Source organism: Neomonachus schauinslandi, chromosome 4 (genome assembly GCF_002201575.2).
Source record: "Neomonachus schauinslandi chromosome 4, ASM220157v2, whole genome shotgun sequence".
Taxonomy (NCBI): Eukaryota; Metazoa; Chordata; class Mammalia; order Carnivora; family Phocidae; genus Neomonachus; species Neomonachus schauinslandi.
Window position 1 is genome coordinate 61210817 of NC_058406.1, and position 26960 is coordinate 61237776.

Sequence of the window (26960 nt, forward strand, 5' to 3'; positions counted from 1 at the left end):
ACCTTGAGACAAAACTGGAAATACAACATGCCAACATATGGAATGCAGCAAAGTAGTTCAAAGAAGGAAGTTCATAGCAATGAACACCTATATTAAGAAAAACAAAAGATATCAATCTGACATTACATCTTAAGGAAATAGAAAAAGAAGAACAAACTAAGCACAAAATTAGTAGAAGGAAAGATATGGCAAATCTCAGAGTGGAAATGGATGAAATAGAGATTAAGAAGACCATAGGAAACATCAGTGGAACTAATAGTTGGTTTTTTGAAATGATAAAATTAACAAACCTTTAGCTAGACTAAGGAACAAAGAAATAAATACAGAAATGAAAGAGAAGATATTACAATCAATACCACAGAAATACAAAGGATCATAAGAGACTACTATGAACAATTGTACACAAATTAGATAACCTAGAAGAAATGGATAAATTCCTACAGACATACAACCTCCAAGACTGAATTATGATGAAATAAAAAATCTGTAAAGATCAATTACTAGTAAGGATTTTGAATCAATAATCAAAAACTTCCCAACAGGGGCACCTGGGCGGCTCAGTCGTTAAGTGTCTGCCTTCAGCTCAGGTCACAGTCCCACGGTCCTGGGATCGAGCCCCGCATCGGGCTCCCTGCTCAGCGGGAAGCCTGCTTCTCCCTCTCCCACTCCCCCTGCTTGTGTTCCCTCTCTCGCTGGGTCTCTCTCTGCCAAATAAATAAAATCTTAAAAAAAAAAAAAAAAAAACCTTCCCAACAAACAAAAGGCCACAACCAGATGGCTTTACTGGTAAATTCTATCAAACATTTAAAGAAGAATTAATATCAATCCTTCTCAAACTCTTCTAAAAAACAGAAGAGAAACACTTCCAAATTCATTTTACAAGGCCAGAATCACCCTGATAACCAAAGCAAGAAAAGGACACTACACAAAGAGAAAATTATAGGCCAATATCTCTAATGAACATAAATGCAAAAATCCTCAACAAAATATTAGCAAACTGAATTCAGCAGTACAGTAAAAGGATCATACACCAAGATCAAGTGGATTCATCCAAGAGATGCAAGGATGGTTCAATATATGCAAATCAATAAATGTGATGTACCACATTAACAAAATGAAGGATCAAAATCGTGGTCATCTTGGTTGATGCAGAAAATTCACTTGACAAAATTCAACCTCCTTTCATCTTATAACTTAAATAACTGAAGTTATAACTTATAACTTAAAGTTTATACCTATAAATTGATTAGAGAATGCCTTAACATAATAAAAGCCACATATGACAAGGCCACAACTAACATGATACTCAATGGTAAAAAGCTGAAAGCTTTTCCTCTAAAATCAGGAATAAGACAAGGATGTCCACTCTTGCCATTCTTATTCAACATAATACTAGACGTCCTAGTCAGAACAACTAGGCAAGAAAAAGAAATAAAAGGGATTAAAACTGTAAAGGAAGAAGTAAAATTCTTTCAGATGACATGATATTACTTATAGAAAACCCTACAGTCCACAAAAAAAAAAATCTATTAGAATAAATGAATTCAGTGAAGTTGCAGGAAAGAAAATCAATACATAAACTCAACAAATGACTACTGAAAAGAGAAATTAAGAAGACAATCCCATTTAAAACTGCATCAAAAATAAGAAAACACCTAGAAACAAAATTAACTAAGGTGGAGAATTCCTTATGCATTGAAAACTGTAAGCCATTGATGAAATAAAGACAAATAAGTGTATATCCTATGATCCTAGGTTGGAAAAATTAATATTGTTAACTGTCCATAATACCCAAGCAATTTACAAAATCAATGCAATTCCTATCAAAATTCCAATGGCATTTTTCACAGAAATAGAAAAAAACAGTCCTAAAATTTATTTGGAACCACAAAAGACTCTGAATAGTCAAAGCAATTGTGAAAGAAGAATAAAGCTGAAGGCATTACATTTCCTGATTTCAAACTATATTACAAAGCATGGCAATCAAAATACTATAGCATTGGGAAAGAAAGAGCCACACAGATGAATGGAATAGAATAGAGAACCCAGAAATACACCCAAGTATATATGGTCAATTTTTAAAAAAGAAGTTAAGAATATAGAATGGAGAAAGGTTAGTCTCTTCAATTCAATGGTTCTGAGAAAACTGAATGTCCACATGCAAAAGAATAAAATTGGACTCTTATCTTACATCACAAAAAACAATTCAAAATGGATTAAAGATTTGATTGGAGACCTGAAACCATAAAACTCCTAGAAGAAAACATAAAGGCAAGCTCTTTGATATTGGTCTTGGCAATGATTGTTTGGATTGGATGCCAAAAGCAAGGGCAACAAAAGCAAAAATAAACAAGTGAGACTGCATCAAACTAAAAAGCTTCTGCATTGCAAAGGAAACCATCAACAAAATGAAAAGGCAATCTATGCAATGGGAGAAAATATCTGCAAACCATATATGTGATGATGAGTTAATATCCAAAATATACAAGGAACTCACAGAACTCAATAGGAAAAACACTAATAACTCAATAAAAAAAAAATGGGTAAAGGACCCGAACAGACATTTTTCCAAAGAAGACACACAGATGGCCAATAAGTACATGAAATGGTGATCAACATTACTATTCATCAGAGAAATACAAATCAAAACCACAGTGAGGTAGAGGATAGGATGTCTATTATCCAAAAACAAAAGATAAGGATGTGGAGGTGAAGATGTGGAGAAAAGGGAACTCTTGTATACTGTTGGTGGGAATGTAAATTGGTGCTTCCACTATGGAAAACAGTACGGATATTCCTCAAGAAATTAAAAATATAACTACCATATGATCCAGAAATTCCACTTCTGCATATATATCCAAAGAAAATGAAATCACTATCTCAAAGAGATATTTATACTCCTATGTTCACTGCAGCATCATTTACAATATCAAATGTATGAAAACGTGTCATTCAATGGATCAATGGATAAAGAAAATGTGGTATAGATAGACAATGGAACATTATTCAGCTTTTAAAAAGAAGGAAATACTGCTTTTGCAACAACACAGATGAACTTGAAGGGCATGATGCTAAGAGAAATAAGCCAGATAGAGACAAATACACATGATATCACTTATATGTACAATTTTTTAAAATGTTGAACTCATAGAAAAAGCAGAATGATGGTCACTACAATCTGGGGGGTGGGAGAAATAGGGAGAGGCTGGTAAAAAGGTATAAATTTTAAGTTATAAGATGAATAAGGTCTTTCGATCCAGTGTATAACAGTGAATATAGTTGATAATACTACATTGTATAATTTAAATTTGCTTATGGAGAACTTAAGCATTCTCATAGAAGGAAGGAAGGAAGGAAAAGAGAAATATGTGAGGTAATGGACGTTTATTACCTTGAATGTGGGACTCCTTTCACAACATATGTGTATATCAAAAAACATATTGTACACTTTAAATATATTACAATTTTGTCAATTATACCTCAATAAAGCCGAAAAAATTTACATAATTTTAAAAATCCTCTGTTCATGTTGAATCAGATTGTTTATTGTTGAGTTGTGGAAGCTCTTTTTTTTTAATTTAAATTCAATTAGCCAACATACAGTACATCATTAGTTTTTGATGTAGTGTTCAGTGATTCACTAGTTGCATATAACACTAGTGCTCATCACAACACATGCCCTCCTTAATACCCATCACCCGGTTACCCCATCCCCACACCCCCTCCCTTCTGTAACCCTCAGTTTGTTTCCCTGGAGTAAAGAGTCTCTCATGGTTTGTCTCCCTCCCTGATTTCTTCCCATTCAGTTTTCCCTCCCTTCCCCTATGATCTTCTGCAGTATTTCTCATATTCCACCTATGAGTGAAACCATATGATAATTGTCTTTCTCTGACTGACTCACCTCACTCAGCATAATACCCTGGAGTTCTATCCATGTTGATGTAAATGGTAGGTATTCATCCTTTCTGATGGCTGAGTAATATTCCATTGTATGTATGAACCACATCTTCTTTATCAGTTCATCTGTTGAAGGACAGTTCCTTCCACAGTTTGGCTATTGTGGACATTGCTGCTATGAACATTGGGGTGCAGGTACCCTTCTTTTCACTACATCTGTATCTTTGGGGTAAATACTCAGTAGTGCAACTACCAGGTTGTAGGGTAGCTCTATTTTTAACTTCTTGAGGAACCTCCATACTGTTTCCCAGAGTGGCTGCTCCAACTTTTATTCTGACCAAAGTGTAAGAGGGTTCCCCTTTCTCCACATCCTCGACAACATTTGTTGTTTCCTGTCTTGTTAATTTTAGCCATTCTAACTGGTGTAAGCTGGTACCTCATTATGGTTTTGATTTGTACTTCCCTGATGACAAGTGATGTGGAGCATCTTCTCATGTATCTGCTGACCATCTGTATGTCTCCTTTGGAGAAGTGTTTGTTCATGTCTTCTGCCCATTTCTTGACTGGATTATTTGCTTTTTGGGTGTTGAGTTTGATAAGTTCTTTATAGACCTTGGATACCAGCCCTTTATCTAATGTCATTTGCAAATTTCTTCTCCCATTCTGTAGGTTGCCTTTTAGTTCTGTTGACTGTTTCCATTGCTGTGCAGAAGTTTTTTTATCTTGATGAAGTCCCAATAGTTCATTTTTGTCTTTGTTTCCCTTGCCTTTGGAGATGTGTCTAGCAAGAAGTTGTGGTTGAGGCTGAAGAGATTACTGCCTGTGTTCTCCTCTAGGATACTGATGGATTCCTATCTCAAATTTAGGTCTTGCATCCATTTTGAGTTTATCTTGTGTATGGTATAAGAGAATGGTCCAGTTTCATTCTTCTGTGTCTGTCCAATTTTCCCAATACCATTTATTGAAGAGACTGTCTTTTTTCCATTGGATATTCTTTCCTGCCTTGTCAAAGATTAGTTGACCATAGAGTTAAGGGTCCATTTCTGGGCTGTCTACTCTGTTCTAATGATCTAGGTGTCAGTTTTTGTGCCAGTACCATGCTGTCTTGATGATCACAGCTTTGTAATATAGCTTGAAGTCCAGCATTCTGATGCCACCAGCTTTGATTTTCTTTTTCAAGATTGGTTTGGCTATTTGGGGTCTTTTGTGGTTCCATACAAATTCTAGGATTGTTTGTTCCAGCTCTGTGAAAAATGTTGATGGTATTTTGATAGGGATTGCATTCAATGTGTAGATTGCTCTGGGCAGCACAGACATTTTAACAATGTTTATTCTTCCAATCCATGAGCATGGAATGTTTTTCTAACTCTTTGTGTCTTCCTCAATTTCTTTCATAAGTGTTCTTTAGTTTTTAGAGTACAGATCCTTTACCTCTTTGGTTAGGTTTATTACTAGGTATCTTATGGGTTTTGGTGCAACTGTAAATGTAATTGATTCCTTAATTTCTCTTTCTTCAATCACATTGTTAGTGTATAGAAATACAACTGATTTCTGTGCATTGATTTGTATCCTGACACATTGCTGAATTGCTGTATGAGTTCTTTTGGGTTTTCCACATAGAGTATCATGTCATGTGTGAAGAGTGACAGTTTGACTTCTTTGCCGATTCAGATACCTTTTATTTCTTTTTGTTGTCTGATTGCTGAGGCTAGGACTTCTAGTACTATGTTGAATAGCAGTGGTGATAGTGGACATCCCTGCTGTGTTCCTGACCTTAAGGGAAAAGCTCTCACTTTTCCGCATTGAGAATGATATTCCTTGTGGGCTTTTCATATAAGGCTTTTATGATATTGAGGTATGTTTCCTCTATCCCTACACTGTGAAGAGTTTTAATCAAGAAAGGATGCTATACTTTGTCAAATGCTTTTCTGCATCAAATGAGAGGATCATATGGTTTTTTTATTAATATGGTGTATCATGTTGATTGATTTGGGGATATCTAACTATCCTTGCATCCCAGGAATAAATCCCACTTGGTCGTGCTGAATAATCCTTTTAATGTACTGTTGGATCCTATGGAATAGTATCTTCATGAGTATTTTGGTATCCATGTTCATCAGGGACATTGGTCTGTAATTCTCCTTTTTGATAAGGTCTTTGTCTGGTTTTGGGATCAAGGTAATGCTGGCCTCATAGAAAGAGTTTGGAAGTTTTCCTTCCATGTCTATTTTTTGAAACATCTTCAGAAGAATAGGTATTATTTCTTCTTTAAATGTTTGGTAGAATTCTCCTGGGAAGCCATTGGCCCTGGACTCTTGTGTGTTGGAGATTTTTTATTAAGGCTTCAATTTCCTTGCTGGATATTGGTCTTTTCAGATTTTCTATTTCTTCCTGTTTCAGTTTTGGTAGTATAAGTTTCCAGGAATGCATCCATTTCTTCCAGATTGCCTAATTTGTTGGCATATAGTTGCTTATAATACATTCTTATAATTGTCTGTATTTCCTTGGTGTTGGTCGTAATCTCTCCCTTTTCATTCATGATTTTATTAATTTGGATTCTTTCTCTTTTCTTTTAGATAAATCTGGCCAAAGGTTTATCGATCTTACTAATTCTTTCAAAGAACCAGCTTCTAGTTTCGTTAATCAGTTCTACTGTTCTTCTGGTTTCTATTTCGTTGTTTTCTGCTCTAATCTTTATCATTTCCCTTCTGTTTGGTTTAGGATTTATTTGCTGTTCTTTCTCCAGGTCCTTTAGGTGTAAGGTTAGCTTATGTATTTGGGATTTTTCTAATTTTTTGAGAGACTTGAATGAGACTTCCCTCTTAGGACCACCTTTGCAGTATCCCATAAGTTTTGATCCAATGTGTTTTCATTTTCATTGGTTTCAGTGAATTGTTTAAGTTCTACTTTAATCTGGGTTGACCCATTGATTCTTTAGCAGTATACCCTTTAACCTCCAAGTGTTTGAGTTCCTTCCAAATTTCCTCTTGTGATTGAGTTCAAGTTTCAAAGCACTGTGGTCAGAAAATATGTAGGGAATAATCTCAATCTTTTGGTATCATTTGAGACCTGATTTGTGACCCAGTACATGATCTATTCTAGAGAAAGTTCCAAGTGCAATTGAGAAGAATGAGTATTCTGTTGTTTTAGGATGGAATGTTCTGTATATATCTGTGAAGTCCATCCGGTCTAGTGTGTCATTCAAAGCCCTTGTTTTTGTTGATCTTCTGCTTAGATGATGTGTCCATTGCTGTGAGTGTGGTGTGCAAGTCCCCTACTATTAATGTATTATTATCAATATGTTTCTTTACTTTGGTTATTAATTGGTTTATATAATTGGCTGCTCCCAAGTTGGGGGCATAAATATTTACAATTGTTAAATCTTCTTGTTGGATAGACCCTTTAGGTAGATATAGTGTCCCTCTTCATTTCTTATTACAGTCTTTGATTTAAAATCTAATTTGTCTCATATGAGGATTGCTACCCCAACCTTCTTCTAAGGACCACTAGCATGGTAAATGTCTCTCCACCCCCTCAGTTTCAGTCTGGAGGTGTCTTTAGGTCTAAAATGAGTCTCTTGTAGACAGCATATGGGTCTTGCTTTTTGATCCAATCTGATACCCTGTGTCTTCTGATTGGGGCATTTAGCCCATTTACATTCAGGGTAACTATTGAAATATATGAATTGAGTGCCATTGTATTGCCTGTAAAGTCTCTGTTTCTTTCTGGTCTATGTTACTCTTGGGGTCCCTCTTCACTTACAGGATCCCCCTTAATATTTCTTGCAGAGCTGGCTTGGTGGTCACATATTCTTTCAGTTTCTGCCTGTCCTGGAAACTCTTTATCTCTCCTTCCATTCTGAGTGATAGCCTTGCTGGAAAAAGAATTCTTGGCTGCATGTTCTTCTCATTTAGTACCCTGAATATATCATGCCAGCCCTTTTGGCCTGCCAGGTTTCTGTGGATAGGTCTGATGTTAATCTGATGTTCCTCCCTCTATAGATAAGGAACCCCTTTGTCTCTAGCTGGTCTCAGGATTCTCTCTTTTTCTCTAAAATTTGCAAGCTTCACTATTATATGTCAGGGTGTTGATCTATTTTTATTGATTTGGGGAGGGGTCCTCTCTGCCTCTTGTACATGAATGCTTGTTTCCTTCCCCAGATTAGTGAGGTTCTCAGCTATGATTTGTTCAAATATACCTTCTGCCCCCCTTTCCCCCTTCCCTCTCAGGCACACCAATAATTCTGACATTTGTTCATGTCAGAGCATCATTAAATTCTTAAAGCCTTTCTTCATGGGCTCTGAGTTGTCTTTCTCTCTTTTCCTCTATTTACTTCCTTTCTATCAGCCTGTCTTCTAGATCCCTTGCTCTCTCTTCTGCCTCATTCACCCTAGCTGTTAGAGCATCCAATTTAGACTGCATCTCAGTTATAGCATTTTTAAGTTTGGCCTGATTAGATCTCATTTCTGCACTTAGAGATTCTCTGCTGTCTTTTATGCTTTTTTCTAGCCCGACTATTAACTTTATAATTGCTGTGTGTTAGAAGACACTACCTCCCAAAACTGCAAAGAAAGCAAAACTTATCTATATACAAAAATTAAATTGAATAGTGAAAAAAAGAGCTAAAATGAAGCATATACCTATTAAATGTATATGTAAAAAATAAAAGTTAAAAAGCAATTTAAAAACATAAAAAAATGGAAAATTTCAGACTGAAAATCAAATTGTGAGAATAAACCTCAAACTCAATATACTATTTTCCCCTGGTGCTGAAATTTTACAGTCTTGTGGGATCGGTAACCTACTCTGCACCTGTTTTTCCAGATTATCTTCTAAGGGAGGGGATTGCTCTGCTGCTTCTCAGGTCTTTGCCTGGTTGGAATTGCACTGCCCCTTGCCAGGGGGCTGTGCTTAGTGTAAGTTGATCCTCTCTGTGGCTTTTATTCCTTGGAGGCTTTCCGCACCTCTTTAGAGGATCAGGATAAAAATGGCCATGCCCTGATCCCCAGCCCCAGAGCTGAAAGATCGCAGTCTCCCCTCTTCAATAAACCTCTGGGACAAATAGTCTTCACTTTTGTGTGTGCCAGTCTCCATGGTCTCTTGCAGTGCATGCCACTGTAATCCTCCTAGTGGGTGTCCAAGGGACCTGTGTCACTGCCCTTTGTGTGCCCAGGAACTGAGAGTGATTGTGGGCTCATGTGCATACCCTGCTCCACTGTTCCCAGGGGATGCTGGGTGTCACCCTACTGTCCTTTCCAGGGCCACCACCCCAAGAGCTGTTGCTCAGTCTTGGGTGCACCCTTTTTGCCCCTCCTGGGATATGGCAAATGGCTGCATGTTCCAGTCCTTTTCAAAGTGCTCAGGCAGAGTGGTCACCCAACTAGCTCGGCTCGCAACTTATGGTGACCTGGGCTGAGAGTCCCCTCCTGGGCTCACTGACTGTAACCAGTTTCCCCACTCCACTGCTTGGGCACTCTACCAGTTCAGACACCCCCATCTGTTCTGTGACTCCTGGGATCCTGAGACCACAATGACCCATCTAGAATTCTGCCGTTTTCATCCCCTGAGCCCCTTGTAGACAGGGATGTCTCTCACTGGAGCAGATTTCTAAGGGTTCTGATTTTGTCCTCTGGGGCTATATCACTTTCCGGTAGCTGGCTTGTGGAGGCTCCCTCCTCTCTCCTTTTATCTTCCAATATCTCCCTGCACCTCCTACCTTGCAAAAAAAACAGTTGCTTTTCTACTTGTAGAGTTCCAGATATGTTTTCTTACAGCTCAGGCTGAATTCATGGGTGTTCAGAATGGTTTGATAGACATCCAGCTAAATTCAAGGGATCAGGTGAAACAACATCCCCTATTCTTCTGCCCTTTTGCCGCTGTGGAAGCTCTTAGTATGTTCTGAATGTTAGTTGCTTATCAGGTAGATGACTTGCAAATATTTTTCCTATTCTATGGGTTGCCTTTTCACTCTCTTATTAGTGTTCTTTGATGCACAAACTTTGTGTTTATGAAGTCTATTTATTCTGGTTTTTTTCCCTTTGTTACCTGTGCTAAGAACTCTTCATCAAATCCAACATCCATGAAGATTTCCTCCTACACTTTCTTCTAAGAGTTTTACTTTTCGTTTAGGTTTTAAGTCTTTGATCCATTTTGAATTAATTTTTGCATATTGTGTAAGGGTCCAACTTCATTCTTTTGTAGGTAGATATCCATTTTTCTAGTAATGTTAGTTGAAAAACCTGTCCTTTCCCCATTGAATGGCCTTATATGTGAGGGTTAATTTTTGGGTCTCTATTCTATTCCAGGTCTGTGTGTCTGTCCTTATGCTAGCACCACACTGTTTTGACTACTGTAGCTTTATATTAAGTTTTAAAATCAGGTAACTGAAAATGTTCAACTTAGTTTTCTGTTTGAAAACTATTTTGGCAAGTAATAATAAAATAAAGTGCAAAGTAGACTTTGTAAACTATATGTGTTATGTGTAAAGATTTATGCTGATGACACCCATATTTATATTTTAAGCCTGACTTATCCTGAGCTTCAGACTTAAAACTGCCTGACATCTCCACCATGCTGCTCAATATTAACATGCCAAAACCAGTTTTTCATCTCTTCTTTGAAATTTGCTTTTCCCAGTTTCTACATCTTAGTAAATGGCATCACACACTTTTTCTCTTTTTTTTGCCACTGCTTCTCCTCCCATCCTCTCCTGTCCCATATCCTATCTCTCAGCAAGTCCTGTTGGCTTTTTCTTCCAAACATATCCCCAATCTGACCACTTCCATCCTCATTACCCTAGTCCAATGTGCAGTCATCATATTTCCCTTAACTCCTTGCCCCAATCCATTCTCTTTACAGAAGTCAAGAAGTCTGAGAAAAGATGAATTCTGGAGTCTTACCTTTAAGACGGTGGTCCAAGTATTCTAGGACTAATTTAAACATTTGAATTAATGCAAGAATTAAAGATCCAAATGCTAGGGATCCTGTGTGATATCTGGGCAAAGATAAAATGAGAATCAAAGTTAAAATATCTTTACTACTAACTAAAAGGATGCTAAACAATTTTAATAGGTAAAAAGGATCTGCAGAAGAAGAATAGGGAAGAGTTTATTACACTTTCTTATTCAGGTTCATAAAGGTCTTCTTAGAGGATTTTATATGATATACATCTATATTGCCCTTCATCTACAAAAAATGATACCAAAAGCCTGTCATCATAAAATACAATGTTTGGGCTAAGCAATGGAGAGAAGTCAAGTTAATTCTTCATTTTTATTTTGGTGCCCTCCCCTACTACCTGTCTTCAGCAACCCATGGCTTTTAGAAGGATGTTGGCCTGGGTAGGGATTGTAAAACTGGCTATAAAATCAGACATAGCCAATGGACATCCATGAATCTTAAATCATACCTTTGACCTCATTTGTATTTTGCCACTTGAATTATATAAGCATAAGACTGAATTATAAGCACACTAAACATAACTGGGAAGACAGATGTAGGATTCCATGTGGAACTTACCGTATGGCTCGTCCAAATGCAGTAAAAACTGGATACTGTGGGATGTCATCAGGTTTTTTCAAGGCCCAGTAATAAGAAGCAAAGGCACCAGCAAGGGCACACTGACCCAGTGCAATGACAAAGTTTATAAGCCAGAGAAAGACAAATAGATTGAACATCTGGAAGGTAGGGACATACTGATGGTATAGGCTCTTTCCACCATAGAAAGCAAAGTTACATTGAGCCCCAGGGCAAACTCTGGCAATTTCAGTTGTATTAAAAATCTGCACTCAGAAAAAAAAAAATACAGATAATATAGTATGAAATGCCATTCCAAGATAACACATTCCCTGCCTTCTCTTCTTGTGTAACCCCCCAATTGCATGTCCTACTCTTTTCACATTAACTTCTGCAGTTAGTCTTTTCTTCTTTTTTTTGAACATATAGTTGTGTTTTTAAGATTTGAGAGTGAGTGAGCATGAGAGAGAGCATGATCACAGTGGGGGGGGGGGAAGGGGAGAGGGAGAAGCAGACTCCCTGCTGAGCAGGGAGCCCAACAAGGGGCTTGATCCTAGGACCCTGGAATCATGACCTGAGCCAAAGGCAGATGCTTAATCCACTGAGCCACCCAGGTGCCTCTGTGATTCCTATTTTCTATCCCATCACTTTATATTATTCCTTAATGAGCACTGTAAAGTATTTCATTTTCTATCATATGGTCACCACTCTGCACCCACTAAAATTTCACATTTATTACTGTTGTTGTTGACCATTCCAGTTTCTTCCATGGGCTCAGGAAATAATAGTGCTTTGTCTCTATTCTGCCTATCATTTCAGTGCTCTCCTGCTAACACCTGATCCACCCTTCCCTTCTTAACAGTTGTCCCCATTAAGGTCTCTATTTCTGAATGATTTTTACAACTGCTAGGTGAAATGTAGTAGAGTTCTGTATTGAAGTAAGTAAAAGAGAGTTTCTTTGACTTACCTCTGGGTTACAGGTTGTATTTTCATGTTTACATGTCCTTTCTGGGGATATGACTTTGTATATAGGTACCCCCGATGTAGCCAAGTAACTGGGTTAACCTATTAAGGATAAACTATTCCAACTGGTAGATAGAAAGTAGATGGACAAGAAAATAATGGAAATAACTCAAAAGGCTACAGAGAGATTAACTTCAAAAACTTCTAATCCTTTAATAATTCATACATTTTTTCAGACCTGGAATAATGTAACATGGGTCAGCTACACTGAGTGGCCCCTTAACAGTAGAATACAAAGGAATTTTCTTAGGTTATTGCCAAGAAGAAGTACCATATGTGAAGACAAAACAAAATCTACCATATGACCTATCTGGGGGAAATTCAATCAGTAGACAAAGTTTTTTAGAGCTTAGCAAAACAACAACAACAACAAAAAAACAACCAGAAAAAAAAAAAAAACCTTTAGGATGTTCCGAGTCTTCCTAGGATGGGAAGCACTGGACACAAACTCTTGGTTCTTAAATAGTAGTGTGGACCTGAGGTTTAAAGATGTCAATTACCGAAGGATACATTGCTGTCACTGCCCAGTAGGCAATACAGATGGAGAGGAAAATGAAAGTTAAAACTGGATAAATTAATGTAGTGGGGAGGTATCCAATGGCTCTGAAATAAAGCAAATAGTTGAAATTCAAAATGATTCAGAGATATAATTTCTCAATTAAATCTTTATCTGTTAAAACTAGAAATAAGCTTTAAAATGAATCCATTCTAAGAATGGTGGTAATAACCATTGACTCTTTTTTGCTGGTCATTCTGGCATTTTCTTAAAAAAATTAAAATTTTTAATTGGCTTTTAAATTTTACTTAAATGTTATTTATTTGTTTTTAGTAATTAGAGGCCTTCTTTTAATGTTCATATTTGATTCCTGTCAAAAGTTCCCCAAAGTTCCCCCAAGTTTCTGTATGACTCAAAGATTTGATACCCTAAACCTTCTCCTCTTAGGTTATTTCTGTATGACTCATAAAGATTTGATACATTATAATCATAGTTCTTCCTTTTGTTTAGATTCTTAGACTCTCAAAATTGGAGAGGACCTTGAGATCATCTGATCAAATGTGAGAATCCCTTCCTAATTCAGGAATCCCTTCTATGTTATCTTTTAAATATGTTCATTAGTTTCTGGTGACCATATGGAGTGATAAAAACTTACTTTTGTATGACAGTGCTTATTCTATTCTCTTAACAACCAAAATATTAAAAAGTTCTTCCTTATCAGCTAGCCTGTTACTCATATCCACTACCTTTTGGAGAAAAAATGATCACCTTTTCCATACAGCAGCCTTTCAAGGAACTCCTTATTCTTTTATACTCCAGTATAATCATTCCTTTAATATTTCCTCATAAGTCATGGTGTCTGAAATGTTCACCATCCTAGTTACCCTGTTCCTACTTTTGAATAATCTTTTCAGCATACGACACTGGAAACCCAATACTGTTTGATATAACCACTAAGAACTATGATGGAACTATTTCCACTCCTAATGCAATGCATTGGCATATCTTAGATGCTTTTTGCATTTGTTACCTTGTCACCACACTATTTGAGCTAAGTTCTCTCCTTTCTCCAGATACTGCTATTAAGCAAAACATTGAGCATCTCTATGTTTACCCTGTATTCTCATACCAATTTATTCCAGCTCTTACTTTCCCTTAAAAAAAATTATCAACATGTCACAGTTGTATTGGCCCTTTCACACACACACACACACACACACACACGTGTAACAGTGGGGCAAGTTACAGTGAATTGTACAATATATTATTTAAGAAATAAACCCAGCAAATGAGGAGTTTTCAGTGGCTAATGATAGTGTTTCAGTTATGGGTAGGAAAGAGACTTTAACAAACTGCTTGTTAACTATTTAAACCATTGGATTCAAGTGGCACTCTTATTATAGATGACAATTTTGTTAAAATAATCCTTACAGACTATTTAAAATAATTTGGTCTTTGGTCATTAATAACTTAGTTTTTCATCATTCTAAATGGTCTGTTGGCTTTATAGTAATGCTTTTCTTGTTTCTTCCATGCATTATTCAAAAGTTTAAAGTATTATCCTCAAGTGACCTTTGGAATAGTTCAGAAACTGTAGGTATCATTATCTCCCAGCATGAATTTTAGTGTTTATTTTATAGCATTTTTTAACAAAAATGGTTCTGGGTATAAAGTGTTCTGAATTAAGAGCTGTAGATAGAAAATGTATAGTCTGGTGTTCCTAGGATCAGTTATTCTGTCTATTAGCACATTTTGTCACTCATATAGAAATGGTAATAGCACATAATTGACTTTATAGAATTATGGTGATTTAAAGTTTTGCAAATGATCTCAACCATCAATATTAACATATGATTCAGCAGGGGAATAATACAATATATAATACAAGTTACTACTTTTACATAGCACTTTATCACTTACTTTCACACGTTATTCTAACATACATTTGGTATTCAAAAAGTGTTAATACATACACTACACAGGTTTCAGCCCTAGTTCATCCTATGATAATTGAGGTCTGGGGATACTGAGGGATTTGTTAGCATGACCTTTCTAATAAGTGGCCAAGTCTGAACTTCAGTCTTCTTGAATGGAAAGCAGATTTGTTTAACAAGTCTTAAAGGGGAAGTCTATCTACACAATAGGCAGTGACTGATTTGAGTGACTGATATACATTATGTGAGTTTCTCCATCAGGGACTTACTTGCTCCCTTCCTTCATCAGGGCAATGGAGATGCGGATTCGTTCCCTGAGGAAGATCAGCATGAGGATGATAAACACTTCAAGAAGGCAGAGTATTATCACTTTAAACAGGAAAAAAAAAAATTAGTGTGTGATACAAATCAACCCAAAAAACAAACTTTCTCTGCAAAAATTTAGGACTGAGTTTTAGGACTTTTTCTGCCAATTCTGACACTCCATAATTTAAGCAGTGCTACCTCTCCCAAAATGCTAATCTTAGAAATTCATTTTCAAAATCTCCAAGAAATGCTAAGAAATCTAGATTAAAACATTTAGCTAGAGTTTGAGCAACTCAATTGGTCAGGCTTCATTTTATCTGTAGAAACATTTCACACCATTTGTAGAAGTGAGAGAAGGAAGGCCTGCTCTAGGCAGCTCTATTTCAGATGTTTTCACTTTCACTTCATTGAGTAAGAGAATCATTACAGAAGAAACTCTTTGAACTGTCCACCCTGGGCATCACAATGCCTCTTCATTAATTGACCTTGCTGACTGACAGGGCAGGCTCTTGGCTGCCACATTTTTATTTTGTGACTCTACCCATCATGGCTACCATTGATGGAATCAGGATGTAAACCCAACCCCAGTTGTCTAATAAAAGTCTCAGGATTAGAACTAAGGGAGTCTACTTCAGTTTTGAATTGAAGTTTGTGGACCTCTTGAACTTCGAGTTATATAAACTTAATGAACTATGTCACCTTTATGTGAAATAAGTGAATTTGCAAAGACAGAATAACATGTATGTGTATTAAAGAAACACAGCAGGGAGGCAGTCTTGAGTTCTTTTGGCTTTCTGTTTCCTGGATCCAAGTACACCTGAAAGTCCAGCTGCTTTTCTGCTTTTCTGACTTTGGTGAGACACTTCTATATTCTTGTAAGTACCAATGCCTTGCCCCTAGCTTGTTCCAATTTTCTTTTCTTTTTGGCTACCTTCAATTAGTTTCTTTTTACTTTAAGCCAAATAGTCCTAATTACTATATTTCATCAATTCAAAGACACATCTTTAATTTAGTAGTAACTTTTCAAGAAAAGTGAAATCCTACATTAAATGTCTTTTCATTGATTATAAGATGCATCCTGACTTCAGATATTAACATATCTGAAGTGAAAAGTTTGGATCTTAAAATTAAGGAAATATAGCACTGCTAATCATAGACTCTGAAATTGTAGAAGAAACTTAATGGAAATTTAAATTCCCACCTGCAAAAGAATCTGCTCTATTACATCTTTGCTAGACAGTTATTCTGCTCATGTCTGAGCACTTTGAGTGATAGGACACTCATTATTTCATTTGATGTTACACCACTAAGATTCTGATGTCACAGCACACATCAGTTAACATCTCCTAGTAGAAACCAGTAACCCAGAGATGTGAGAGGATCTTACATCTTCTTTTAGTTAAATTATGTATGTATGTATGTTGTCATGCATATTTGATTCTCTTAAAACAATACACTGAGTCCAAAATTATGGGGTATAGCCATATTAAGCTAAAATCATTATCTTCAGACAAACCTAAGAAAATGAGATATACCAAGAATCACTTTATATTCTGAAATTGCATTGATAACATTGCATGTGAAGCTTATACCTTTACAAAATTGCATATCCACAAGGATTAGAGAAATTTTATTGTCCTTTGAATTTATGTATTATATTCCTTTCTTGTGTTTAAGTAAGAGCAAACAATGGAAATCTATTTTTTGAGACCCTGTAGAGAAGCTGGTATAACTAACTTTTCAGAGGAGGAGACTGAGATAACTAATAGCAGAAATGAGATTAGAACCATCTCCTAACACAATCTGAGACTCATAAAAATGATAGTTTTTATATGTATAACTCTGCTTATTTTCAGTGTTTCCATCAATGAGTATAATTTCATATTATGCCCTTTTCTCTAATACCTAGAATTTTGTCCACACACAGAGCAAGTAATCAATTAATGTCCAATAAATGGGTTGTGAAAGTGGGGGGGGCTCATTTGAGGAACGATTGGTACTGCTAGACTTGAAAATAAAAGCAAACTCTATATCTTCCTCAAAGGACATCACTTAACTTCTCCAGTGGCGGATTCTGATCATGTCAATAATTTTTGTGTTAAAAGCCCTTAAGAGACAGTAGTGGAATGACCACAGAACCTGTAATTAAGATCCACCTGAGAATAAAACTAGAGGTTTCAATACATAATGATGAGATTCATCATCTTTAGACATGATAGATAATTGCAAGTGGATTGCTGAGAAGGTATGGAATCACTCAAATTCAGGAAAAGTGATGAGGATACAAGTCCCAAGATGCCTGATTTTTATAATTAAAAAGAAATGGCTACAAATGAAATCATCTTTCTGCAGCATATTTGAAAAAAATTGTTATATGAAGGGAGTTAATCTGCATGTGAAGCTGGAAGTGGGAAGCCAAAGAACAAGGATGTGGCATTTTGATCCAGCACTGCCCAAGGAAAAGAGAAAAACTGAATGTGGCAGACAAAAGGAATCTGGGGGGCGGGAGGGGGGGGCTTCTGTGCAGGGCTAGGTCATCAAGCTTGCCAAGAGCCTATAGAATAAAATCTCTCAAAGCAAAGCCCTTTGCTAAAAAGGCTACTCATTATTAATTTTGTTCCCCACATGCCTTGATTCCAGGAAAGCAGTGTCCTGGATGGAATAGGTCTGCATTCTGGTCAGGAAGGGTAGCCTAGTAGTATAAACAACTAAAATGGCACACTGGTTACGTAACGTGAGCCTGTCCTTGAAAGCCTGATGACTTGCGGGGAAGTGACAAAATCAAGTTTTCACATTTATGGAGATGGGACCCAAACCTGGACCCCTGATGCCTCCATCAAGATACTGCTCACCTCTGAGGCTACCTCTGGGCTTCTTACCAGGCCTCCTCGAATGTGCCTTGTTTGGCTCTCTAACTTAAACAATACGAAGAATTTTTTTTAAAGCAACGTGTAATTAGAGATTATTTTTAAATCTTGATTAAAGAACATGAAATGGGAGAAATATTATAATAAAACCATTTTAGGAGTATAAATTTAAAGCTATCTCTGAAATCATCTTTCTTTAAAAATTCTGTTAATATTACTCTTAACTAATTCAATTATCTGAATAAACATTTTAAAATGTAAATTTATTTTATTACTCATTATTCCAATTCCTGTAATAGTTTAAAAGTGTTGTTATAAAAAAATTGGTCTTTCTTTTTTCCGTTTTTAAAACAAGTTTGAAAAATCAAACAGTTTTTTCCTTTTAAAACACCTTTCTTGGATATCAAGTTAATGGCTATAAACATCCACATCCAAATCATTTTAAGGTGAAGGCAAATAGCATGACATCATTGTAAAGTATTATTTTCTTAAATTATATAATAAATTCCCCTCAATGACTTTGCCATTTACTGTAGCTATTAAGATTATAGACACATTGGGGCGCCTGGGTGGCTCAGTTGGTTAAGCGACTGCCTTCGGCTCAGGTCATGATCCTGGAGTCCCGGGATCGAGTCCCGCATTGGGCTCCCTGCTCGGCAGAGAGTCTGCTTCTCCCTCTGACCCTCCCCCCTCTCATGTGCTCTCTCTCTCTCTCTCTCATTCTCTCTCGCAAATAAATAAATAAAATCTTAAAAAAAAAGATTATAGACACATTTACTTTAATGACATTAGTGATAAATGTATCTAACAGGTTACACCAACCCAAGATTTCCTTTAGACAAAGATTCTCTTTCATTATTTAACAAAACCAGTTTTTAAAATCCACTCACTAAATGCAAACCATGTTTGTTTCAGTTGGAAGTACATGCTTATATCAGTCTGAAACCCGATGTCATATATAGTTAAATGAGAATTTGGCCGTCCCTGAAGATTGCTATGTTCCTGGTAACAGTGCCATATTCCTTGAAAAGAAAAGAAAAACAGACTAATGTAAAATGCTATTTCCTGAAATATAAGCTATACACTTATACATATTTACATGAAATTGAACAGCATGGTCATTTCTACAAAGACAAGATTCATATTTACATAGTAAACATTTTATATGGATCTAATATTTTAAATGTACTATATATTCAAAATAAATGTTATCAGTATTTGCCTGGCTGACTATGGCAACATCTGGCTTTAAATGTCCTTTTGACTAGAAACAACCTCAATGTCCAACAGGGACTAGCTAAATAAATTATGGTATATTTGTACAATAGAATACTAGCTTTTCATATAAAGAAGAGAAAGTGTACTGATATTCAATGATCACTAAGCTATTTTGATAAGTGAAAAAAGCAAGGTACAAAATGACATAAAAAGTGTGCTATAATTCACATAAGATGATCTTTATATATATTTTCTTATATACACATAAAGTATCTCTGAAAGGATACACAGTAATGTATTTTTTACTTCCAGGGAAGGAAACTTACCAACCAAGGAATAGAACAAGAAGGAAATTTCACTGTATAGACTTTATACCTTTTGAAATTTGAAGCACGTAAATATACAATCAATTTAAAAAGCAAATTTGTAAAAATCATTTAAGTTGAAAAAATGCTTTTAAATTAAAAAAATGTTTTTGGTGAAGTCATGTCTTGATGGAATTACCTAATGCATATTCTTATCAAAGATTGTGTCCCAGCAAAGTAAATATGGACTAACCAATTCCCTATGACACTACATTTCAGACTGTATAATGAATTTTTTTTTAAAGATTTATTTATGAGAGAGAGAGAGGGGGAGGGAGAGAACAAGTGGAGGGAGGGGCAGAGGGAGAGAGAGAATCCCAAGCAGACTCCCTGCTGAACGAGAGAGCCTGATGCAGAGCTCAATCTCACGACCATGAGATGACGACCTAAGCAGAAATCAAGAGTCGGATGCTTAACTGACTGAGCCACGCAGGTGCCCATCAGACTGCTTAATGACTTTTTACATGATCTCGACAAAGTAAAAAAAAAAAAAAATAGAGTTAAGTTTATTTTTATGAGCAATGAGTCTGGATTAGATACCTTGGCAATGTTCTAGGAATAATGAGAAAAACTGCTTTTTAAACCCTAACTATAAACTAACAGGTTTTTTTCTAGATAAAGATAAGAGAGTGAGGTCCATGGAGAGAGGCAAGACTAGACTAGAAGGGACATTTGTTTCTCAAAGAGATATAAGACAAATCTCTTTCAGGTCCTTCTTTCCCAGTGTATTTTTAAAAATGCTTTTGGGGGGCACCTGGGTGGCTCAGTCAGTTAAGGGCCAACTCTTGATTTCAGCTCAGGTCATGATCTTAGGGTCCTGGGATCAAGCCTGCACTGGGCTCCGAGCTCTGCAGGGAGTTTGCTTGAGGATTCTCTCTCTCCCTATCCCTCTACCCCTCCCTCCACTCACACTCTCTCTCTAAAACAAATAAATAAATCTTTAACAAAAATGCTTTTGGCATATTTGATACTTCCAAAATTGTATGTAATAACAGATTTAAGTTTTAAAACATATAATCAAATCAACACATATGGATGCATCACCTAGTTTAAGATTTTATGATCTTAAGTTTGCTCTAATTAAGCAAAATAAAACTTTTTTTTTCTTTTATCATACCTCCCTGCCTCTCTCCACCAAAGAACAATTATTCTGAATTTTGTGCCTATTATTCTCTTATTTTAACAAAGATTTGTTGAAATCTCCCCTAAGGGAGATTCATAACTCATACAAGTTTTTTCTATGATTTATCCTTATTGTTCTATGAATTTTGAATCTACTTTATTAGATGCATATAATCTATTTTATTAGATGCATATATGTTTAGAATTGGTATATCTTTTAAGCAAATTAAATCCCTTCTAGCTCTAGTAATGCTTTTTATTTTAAAATCTGTTTTGTCTGATTAATATGGCAACTGCAGATTTCTTTTGGTTAAAGATTCTAAATAAATTTATACCCCTTTCACAAGTTTCTTCCACCAACCCCACCCCCCTCCCACACCTCTGGCAACTACTCATCTGTTCTCTGTATCTATGAGCTTGGCTTTTTAATTTTGTATTCTTAATTTTTAATTGAAATATAGTTAACATACACTATAATATTTGTATAACAGTGATTTGACAATTCTATACATTACAAAACACTCACTAGGGAAAGTATAGTTACCATCTGTCATTGTATAAAGTTATTATAATATTATTGACTATATTACCTATGCTGTAGCTTGCATCCCCACGACTTGTTTTATAACTGGAAGTTTGTACCTCTTAATCTCTTTCCCCTATTTTACCTATCTCCCCACTCCCCACCCCTCTGGCAACCATCAATTTGTTCTCTATATTTATGGGTCTGTTTCTGTGCTTGTTTTTTAGATTCCACATATAAGTAAAATCATATGGTATTTTTCTTTGACTTACTTCATTTAGCGTAATACTCTATAGATTCATGTTGTCACAAATGGCAAGGTTTCATCCTTTTTAATCCATTTTTTATCAATTTCTTTATCCATTCATCCACTGATGGTTGTTTCCATATCTTGGCTATTATAAATAAGGCTGCAATGAACATGGGGGTGCATATATCTTTTTGAGTTAGTGTTTTCATTTTCTTCAGGTAAATACCCAAAAGTGGACTTGTTGAATCAGATAGTATTTCTATTTTTAATTTTTTGAGGAACCTCCATACTGTTTTCCATAGTGGCTGAATCAATTTACATTCCTACCAACTGTGCACAAGGGTTCATTTCTCTCTACATCCTTGCCAACACTTAATTCTTGTCTTTTTCATAATAGGCATTCTAACAGGTGTGAAGTGCTATCAGATTGTGGTTTTGATTTGCATTTCCCTGATGAATAGTGATGTTGAGTACCTTTCATGTAACTGTTGGCCATCTGTAGGTTTTCTTTGAGAAAATGTCTATTCAGATTTTCTGCCCATTTTTAAGTTGGGTAGTTTGATTTTTTAAATTTTACCTTTTTTGCTACTAAATTGTGTAAATTATTTATATTAGCTCCTTATCAGATATCTGATTTACAAATATTTTCTCCCATCCAATAGGTTGTCTTTTCATTTTGTTGAGGGACTTCTTTGCTGTTCAGAAGCTTTGTAGATTATGTAGTTCCACTTATTTATTTTTTATTTTATTGCTTGTGATTTTTAGGTCATATTAAAAAAAATCATTGCCAAGAACTATATCAAGGAGCTTGAAACTCCTTGAAAACATACTGCTTATGTTTTCTTCTAGGGGTTTTATGGTTTCAGGTCTTACATTCAAGTATTTAATCCATTTTGAGTTAATTTTTGTGTATGCTGTAAGATAGTGGTCCAGTTTCATTCTTTTGTGTGTGCCTGTCCGGTTATCCCAACACAATTTATTGAACAGACTGTCATTTCCATTGTATATCTTGGCTTCCTCTGTCATAAATTGATATGAGTGGGTTTATTTTTGGGCTCTCTATTCCGTTCCATTGATCTATGTGTCTGTTTTTATGCCAATACCATACTGTTTTAATTACTATAGCTTTGTAATATAGTTCAAAATCAGGGCATATGATACCTCCAGTTTTGTTCTCTTTCTCAAGATTGCTTTGGCTTTTTGGTTTTGTGGGGGTTTATTTGTAGTTCCATACAAATTTTAGGATTATCTGTTCTACTTATTTTAAAAGGCAATTTGAATTTTGATAGGGATTGCACTGAATCTGCATATTACCTTGGGTAATATACTTATACCTTGGGTAATATGCAGATTTTAACTATATTTATTCTCCCAATCCATGAGCACAGAATATCTTTCCATTTATTTGTGTCTTCTCCAATCTCTTTTATTAATGTCTTGTAGTTTTCAATACACAGGACTTTCACCTCCTTTGTTAAATTTATTCCTAGTTATTTTATTCTTCTGATGCAACTGTAAATGGGATTATAAATGGATAGACCACCCAGACAAAAATCAGTAAGGAAACATCAGCCTTAAACAACATATTAAACCAGGAGGACTTAACAGATATATATAGAACATTCCATCCAAAAACAACAGAATACACATTCTTCTCAAGTGCACATGAAGTATTTTCAAGGACAGATCATGTTAGGCCACAAAACAAGTCTAAATAAATTTAAGAGAACTGAAATCATATCAGGTATCTTCTTTGACCACAATAGATGAAACTAGAAATTAATTACATAAGGAAAACTGGAAAATTCACAAATATGTGGAAATTAAACAACATGTTACTGAACAACCAATAGGTCAAAGAAGAAATCAAAAGGGAAATACCTTGAGACAAATGAAAATGGAAATATACCAAAATTTGTGGTACACAGTAAAAGTAGTTCATAAGGGCACAGGTTTACTTCAAGAAACAAGAAAATTCTCAAATAAACAATCTAACTTTATACCTCCCTTGAGGTATAAAGAAAAGAACAAACAAAAGCCAAAGTTAGAAGGAAGGAAATAACAAAGATTAGAGCAGAAATAAACGAGAGAGAGACTAAGAAGACAATACAGAAGAACAATGAGACTAAAAGCTAGTTCTTTGAAAAAAAAAAAAAAAAAAAAAAAAACGGACAAGTGTTTAGCTAGACTCACCAAGAAAGAGAGGACTCAAAATCAGAAATGAGAGTTTACAACTGATACTACAGAAATACAAAGGATCATAAAAGACTACAGTCAATCCCTAAACAACAGGGGGGTTAGGAGTGCCTACACCAAACACAGCCAAAAACCCATATATAAATTTTGACTCCCCAAAATCTTACCTATTAATAGCCAACTATTGACTAGAAGCCTTACTGATACCACAAGCAGTTGATTAACACTTAACATTTTAAGTGTTAAAATAGTTTAATACTTAATACTTAGTTCGCTATATGTATTATGTACTCTTATAATAAACTACAGAAAAAAAAATCATAAGAAAAAGAAAATTCATTTACAGTACTGTATTTATTTAAATTTAATTTATTATGTTATGTTAGTCACCATACAATACATCATTGGTTTTTGATGTGGTGATCCACGATCCATTGTTTTCCTATAACACCCAGTGCTCCATGCAGTACGTGCCCTCCTTAATACCCATCTTAATACCCGGGCTAAACCATCTTTGGAGATGTATCTTGAAAGAGGTTGCTGTGGCCAATGTCAAAGAGGTTAGTGCCTATGTTCTCCTCTAGGATTTTGATGGATTCCCGTCTCACATTGAGGTCTTTCATCCATTTTCAGTTTATCTTTGTGTGTGGTGTTAGAGAATGGTTGAGTTTCATTCTTCCGTATATAGCTGTCCAATTTTCCCAGCACCATTTATTGAAGAGACTGTCTTTTTTCCATTGCACATTTTTTCCTGCTTTGTTGAAGATTATTTGACCAAAGAGTTGAGGGTCCATATCTGGGGTCTCTATTCCATTCCATTGGTTGTAAGTCTGTTTTTATGCCAGTACCATGCTGTCCTGATGATCACTGCTTTATAATATAGCTTGAAATCAGGCAACGTGATGCCCCCTAGCTTTGTTTTTCTTTTTCAACATTTCCTTGGCGATTTGGAGTCTTTCCTGATTCCACACAAATTTTAGGATTGTTTGTTCCAGCACTTTGAAAAATGTCATTGGAATTTTGATTGGCATGGCATTGAATGTATAGATTGCTCTGGGTAGCATAGACATTTTAACAATGTTTATTCTTCCAATCCATGAGGATGGAATGTTTTTCCATCTTTTTGTGTCTTCTTCAGTTTCTTTCATGAGTGGTCTGTAGTTCCTAGAGTACAGATCCTTTACCTCTTTGGTTAGGTTTATTCCGAGGTATCTTATGGGTTTTGGTGCTATTGTAAATGGAATCATTTCTCTAATTTCTCTTTCTACAGTTGCATTGTTAGTGTATAAGAAAGCAACTGATTTCTGTGCATTGATTTTGTATCTTGCCACATTACTGAATTGCTGTATGAGTTCTAGTAATTTGGGGGTGGAGTCTTTTGGGTTTTCCACATAAAGTATCATGTCATCTGCAAAGAGAGAGAGTTTGACTTATTCTTTGCCAATTTGAATACATTTTATTTCTTTTTGTTGTCTGATTGCTGTTGCTAGGACTTCTAGTACTATGTTGAACAATAGTAGTAAGAGTGGGCATCCTTGTCATGCTCCTGATCTAAAGGGAAAGGCTCTCAGCTTTTCCCCATTGAGGATGATATTCACTGTGGGTTTTTCATAGATGGATTTTATGAACTTGAGGAATGTTCCCTCTATCCCTATACTCTGAAGAGTTTTAATCAGGAAAGGATGCTGTATTTTGTCAAATGCTTTTTCTGCATCAATTGAGAGGACCATATGGTTCTTCTCTCTCCTCTTATTAATGTGTTCTATCACATTGATTGATTTGCGAATGTTGAACCACCCTTGCATCCCAGGGATCAATCCCACTTGGTTGTGGTGGATGATCCTTTTAATGTACTGTTGGATTCTATTAGCTAGGATTTTGTTGAGGATTTTGGAATCCATATTCATCAGGGATATTGGTCTGAAATTCTCCTTTTTGATGGGGTCTTTGCCTGGTTTGGGGATTAAGGTAATGCTGGCCTCATAGAATGAGTCTGGAAGCTTTCCTTCTGTTTCTGTTTTTTGAAACAGCTTCAGGAGAATAGGTATTATTTCTTTTTGAATGTTTGGTAGAATTCCCCAGGGAATCCATCAGGCCCTGGACTCTTGTGTTTTGGGAGGTTTTTGATCACTGCTTCAATCTTGTTACTGGTTATTGGCCTATTCAGGTTGTCAATTTCTTCCTGTTTCAGTCTTGGGAGTTTGTAGGCTTCCAGGAAGCATCCATTTCATCCAGGTTGCTCAATTTTTTGGCATATAGTTGTTGATAATAATTTCTAATAATTGTTTCTATTTCCTTGGTGTTAGTCATGATCTCTCCCCTTTCATTCATAATTTTATTAATTTGGGTCCTTTCTCTTTTCTTTTGGATAAGTCTGGCCAGTGGTTTATCGATCTTATTAATTCTTTCAAAGAATCAGCTTCTAGTTTCATTGATCTGATCTACTGTGTTTCTGTTTTCTAAGATTTTTTTTTTATTTGAGAGAGAGAATGAGATAGAGAGAGCATGAGAGGGGGGAGGGTCAGAGGGAGAAGCAGACTCCCTGCTGAGCAGGGAGCCCAATGCGGGACTCGATTCTGGGACTCCAGGATCATGACCTGAGCCGAAGGCAGTCGCTTAACCAACTGAGTCACCCAGGCGCCCGTGTTTCTGTTTTCTAATTCATTGATCTCTGCTCTAATCTTAATTATTTCTCTTCTAATGCATGGCTTAGGCATTGTTTGTTGCTTTTTTCTCTAGTTCTTGAAGATGTAAAGTTAGTTGGTGAATTTGGGATTTTTCTATTTTGAGTGAGGCTTGGATGGCTATGTATTTCCCCCTTAGGACCATCTTTGCAGTATCCCATAGGTTTTGGACTGATGTGTTTTCATTCTCATTGGTTTCCATGAATTGTTTAAGTTCTTCTTTGATTTCCTGGTTGACCCAAACATTCTTGAGCAGAGTGATCTTTAGCTTCCAAGTGTTTGAATTTCTACCAAATTTTTTCTTGTGATTGAGTTCCAGTTTTAAAGCATTAAGGTCTGAGAATATGCAGGGAATAATCTCAATCTTTTGGTATCGGTTGAGACCTGATTTGTGACCCAGTTTGTGGTCTATTCTGGAGAAAGTTCCATGTGCGCTCAAGAAGAATGAGTATTCTGTTGTTTTAGGGTGGAATGTTCTGTATATATCTATGAGGTCCATCTGGTCCAGTGTGTCATTCAAAGCTCTTGTTTCTTTGTTGATTTTCTGCTTAGATGATCTGTCTA

At 36.0% G+C, this 26960-nt stretch overlaps 1 protein-coding gene across 1 annotated transcript in view; it reads right to left on the bottom strand.

The window, feature by feature from the left end:
* SLC44A5 (solute carrier family 44 member 5) overlaps positions 1-26960 on the bottom strand; it is a 151733-nt gene that overhangs the window by 14453 nt on the left and 110320 nt on the right. The window contains exons 11-16 of the mRNA XM_021678139.2: positions 18929-19060; positions 15135-15234; positions 12946-13038; positions 12380-12467; positions 11416-11678; positions 10797-10891 (exon numbers count right to left, since the gene is read on the bottom strand). Of these exons, the coding sequence (XP_021533814.2) occupies positions 10797-10891; positions 11416-11678; positions 12380-12467; positions 12946-13038; positions 15135-15234; positions 18929-19060 (771 nt within the window). The remainder of the gene's footprint in view (positions 1-10796; positions 10892-11415; positions 11679-12379; positions 12468-12945; positions 13039-15134; positions 15235-18928; positions 19061-26960) is intronic.